This window comes from Limulus polyphemus, unplaced genomic scaffold (assembly GCF_000517525.1).
Source record: "Limulus polyphemus unplaced genomic scaffold, Limulus_polyphemus-2.1.2 Scaffold9700, whole genome shotgun sequence".
In the NCBI taxonomy this organism is placed as follows: domain Eukaryota; kingdom Metazoa; phylum Arthropoda; class Merostomata; order Xiphosura; family Limulidae; genus Limulus; species Limulus polyphemus.
Genome location: NW_013675310.1, coordinates 1 through 4,582, shown reverse-complemented (window position 1 = coordinate 4,582; position 4,582 = coordinate 1). Strand labels below are relative to the sequence as shown.

The following is a 4,582-nucleotide window of genomic DNA, read 5'->3' as shown; positions in this document are numbered from 1 at the left end:
ATTTTTCTACTAGTATGTCTACCACCATATGGTTAACACAATACAGTAACACCCATTTTCTATTAGTATATCTACCACCATATGGTTAACACAATACAGTAACACCATTTTTCTACTACTATATTGTCTATCACCATATGGTTAATGGATATAGTTATTGAAGTTTACACTCACCTGATAAACCTTCTAACTCAGAGTTAATTTCTTGAAACTCCTCTTTTGGTTCACTTTTCAAACTCATAACATCATGTTGTGAACAATCAACAGTTTCATCATCACTCTCATTAAACTTGGAAATAATGTCATCATTTGTTGTATCACATCTTTGTTCAGTTTTTACTTTGATAAATGTGTTCTAAAACAAACAAAAATTATCAATAACAACTAATGTTGTCAATACAGAACACAAATACTACACGTAAAACTCGATAAATTATAACTGGTATTTTTACTCTGGAATCATATCTGGTAAGTTTCCTTACTAATCTAAACAATATCTTCTCTATAAAACTGATTTACATAAGAAACACAAGTAATGTTGGTAGCTGGTGTGTTTTCAATTGTATTTAAGTCAAGAAATTTCTTCTAAAAATTTCTCCATAAACATATGTAGTCAAAATGTTGACTACTCTGTAGTCCAAGTGATCTTCGACTGAAAGTTAAAAATACTTTTCTTCATCTGAAAATTGTCAAATTTCACTTGTGTAACCTCTGAAACCTCCTAAATAAATATCAAGCACTTTTTTTCAGTAAAACTTTATATTTTGTCTGTTATTTTCTCTCCTATCACTCTATACCCATTTGGTGAAATTGTAACAGAAAACTACAATTGTTTATCCTAAATAGCTTAAAGCTCGTAACAGTATACAACTGTTTACTTAATTTTATTGCCTTTTGACCCATGTCTAACTAATGATCTCACTACACAAGTTGTAAATCACTTGGTGAATGTGTAGCTCACATTACCATATCAATTAATGTAACACTCAAGCTGCTGGCTGGCATACCTCATGAAGAATTTTTGTTTTGTTTTCATTACCTACTCTAACCTAACAAGTTTTTAATTTTTATGTTCTGGTTACTTTTATAATAATATTATTATATAATACACATTCAAATATAGTATTTACCTAGGCTCTCTTATTTCTTTGCTGTCAACTACTGATGAAATTTAAGCCTACTTTTTTATACTAATGGTACTGTTACACTAAATAATTTTTATCTGATTAAATAATGCACCTAAGAAAACAGCATAACAATATACATAAAACAAACAATGTCCTATAACTGTTGTAATATACCTGGCTTTCTAAGTATGCAGTAAGAACCTATAAAAATTCAGCTAAGCTTATTGATGTGAATATTGTGAGAAAAAGTTTCAAACTGAAAGCAAAATACACAGCGCTCTGCACAGAAAACAACATAATACATAATATGGCATTTGATAGATTAAAACTCTGGCTTTCTATTGGTTATAAATAATATAATATAAAATGTCAGAGAAAACTATTAGCAATTTGTAAAATAGAGGATGTGACAAGTGTGCATGGCAAGTGGATCTGATTTTGTAGTTCATGGCTCTGTAAACAAATAAGATTGAAGAGTATAAAAATTATACTTGACTTAACTAGTAATTTATATTAAATTCCATACTTCTCAGAGGGGTGGCAAATAATAAGTTATAGTAGAAGAAAAACAAATGTAACAACTCCCACACCAGGGAAGATTGAGGGGTTTTCAAAATATTCCCTTAGAAAATTAAGAACTTTAAAATTCATATTAAAATTTTAATCATTAACTATGCTTTGATGCCAAGTTTATTTGTATACAATGATAACAAAACAGTTTAAATAAATTTTGAATGTAACTCTGTAAAAGATCATGACATTCACTTTGATCTACTTTTAGCACAAGGTTTAAAATATCAGAAATTATTATAGATACACATTAAATTAACAATTTTTGAAACAATTAATTTATATAAAAAGGTTTCATTTTCAAATGCAGAAGAAAATAGCCAAACTCAAGGTTGTATATTCTTGTTTACAGTTGAAGATATTTTTCTTTCAATTGTTAGTTATTATAATCTCAAGTGAGATATCATACAGCTTGAATATTGCATATATGTTCTCTAAAAATATCTAATTATTTTGTCTAATTAAAGAATCATAACAGTTTTAAATCTACAGTTACCTCAGTATCATTAGGAACTTCGTACTTTTCTTCTTTTATTTTACAATCAGAGATAGTAAATGAAGATCCTTCTGGGGAAGCAGCTTCTCTTGTCACTGGAAGTGTAAAATAAATATCTTTATAACACTTGAACATGACTTCTGGGTAACTCTATATAATAAAAAATCCTCACTGTAAAATGATATTTTATTTACCAATCTGCCTCTCCTTAACCCATAAATACCAGTGTTTAATTATAATAAAGAAGACTGAGAAATCATTTAGAATAATCTTGGAATATTTTCCCTTCTAGTGCTGTTTTTTATGTATAATTTGTTCATAAATTAATTATTCTAATAATATTAATTTATACTATTTACAATGTGTAGCACAGAGTGTACCATAAATTATTGGGCACATTTTAAAATTTAAATAGAATAGGAATAACACCAGATAAATAACATGTAAGAAGTTTTTACCACTAGTTTAAATGGGGTATTTGTGAAAAACATTGTCTATAAGATGAAGGTACCAGATGTGACAATATTACTGATCCATATAACTGATCTAATTCTGATGTTTATTTTAGAAATTTTGAAACAAATGTAGGCAGGGATCAATGATCACCTGGCCATCTTTTGATCCATAACAAGTGTGTTAATGGCTACAGACTAACCTGGTAGCTTCTATTAAACCACAAATAAAAGATTGAACCTTAAAAGAGTTCTCGTAACAGAACCGTATAAAAATTATAGGAAGCTTGGTTTCAAAGCAAGTCAAAAAAGGCTTCAATAACAAGAATTTGGCAGCCCCACAATTAAATGTTGTGGTCCCAAAACAGAATTTTTTTACCTAGAGGGAGAAGACATCCTAAGAACAGTAAAAAAAAAGTATGAATAAATCATGACAAGACATCACAGAAGATGGTTGCAGTAACACCGAACTGTCATCATTTCAAGGACATTGATATGCAAAGATAACTCCTTTGGAGACCAAAGACAGGAAATGGTAAAGAACTACATCTCAGCCAAACAAAGAATAATCTGTAATCAGACGTAACTACATCTTTGTTATCTAATGGCCTTGACAAAGAAACATTTTTATGTTAGCCATTTTGAAATTACATGTGACCAGGAAGAGGATGAATTATGACCGGTCAGTGATAGGTCTTCAATTATCCATTTTCTTTGGAACTACAAAAAGTTGGGAGAAAAAAAATGAAGAAGCATGGAAAACTTGTTATACTTCTCCTTCTGAGAATGACATCTGTGACTTCTTGAAATAGAAGTTGTCATAAAACAGGACTAGAAGAAAGAGGATAAAACCAGGACTTTGATGACAAAAGGGGAAGAAGATCCAATTAAAGGATGTGTCAAACCCATAAACTTCTAGGTCAAGGTCCCACAGATAAGCAAATGATCTTAAACAATCACCCAAAAATTAAAACATAGGAGTCCTCTAGAAAAGAAGATTCAAAGAGTTGGTTAAACAGACCCACCTTGCCTACTACAATGTTAAACTATTCAAAACGACCAAAAGACCCAAGTAGATGTAGTAAGAATCAACCAAGAAGTAGATGAGGAAGATAAGGCAGGAGACCAAACTTTACTTGCTGAGTCTTAAAAAGGGACTAGACCAGAAGCAAAACAAGATGCAAACCTGGTAAGTGAAACACCTACAAAAACAAAATGATGTAGGCAAGATGCTATTCTGGGTTTGTTGAAATTTTATGGGAAATGGGAGAACAAATAAATTTCAACAACCCATGACGGGCTAAAGTTTCAAAAGAACATAAGAACCAAATGATAAGAGGAACATAATCAGTGAGACCTGCAGTTAATTAATACTGCAAACTGGATATTTGATCCCGACTAAAAGAATCAGAAGAACAAGAATAGCTAATAGCTGATTATATTGTACAAGATAACCAATACTAAAAGTTAAACATTGCACAGAAAGCAGTAAACTAACAATGGAACAAATAAGAAGACCACATGTAAACGATTTGATAATCAAGAGCTTCAGAAGTAATATTGGTAGTGGAATAAAAGTTACCTAATTATTTTGCAAATTTCTAACAGAATAAGCTACTAAACAAACATCAAGAAATAGTGAAGGAAATATGGATTAACGTAGAGGACTGTCTGACATGACACTAGCACACTAACAGAAACTGATTCAAGATTTAAAACACAATAAAACCAAGAGAAATAACAAGAGGAAAAGTTTCTACAGTTCACAAAGCTCTCATTGCAGATAATGAAACTAAAAATGGCCTGAGTAAAAGTTGAAATTTTTCAAATCAAGTGAAAAAAATGGTGGATATTCCACAAGTTGAGCCTCGAACCAATCATGAAATGTGCCAGGTATACCGGCACTAACAGCCTGAAACATTCATCAATAAGGGACG

The 4,582-nt window shown here is 30.8% G+C and overlaps 1 protein-coding gene across 1 annotated transcript in view; it reads right to left on the bottom strand.

The window, feature by feature from the left end:
* Positions 1-2,288, bottom strand: part of LOC106476047 (zinc finger protein 883-like) — a gene marked incomplete at its 5' end in the record, with an annotated part of 8,544 nt that extends 6,256 nt beyond the window's left edge. Inside the window, 2 exons of the mRNA XM_022380022.1 lie at positions 175-355; positions 2,194-2,288. Coding sequence (XP_022235730.1) covers positions 175-355; positions 2,194-2,288 — 276 coding nt within the window. The remainder of the gene's footprint in view (positions 1-174; positions 356-2,193) is intronic.
* Positions 2,289-4,582: the final 2,294 nt, after the last annotated feature.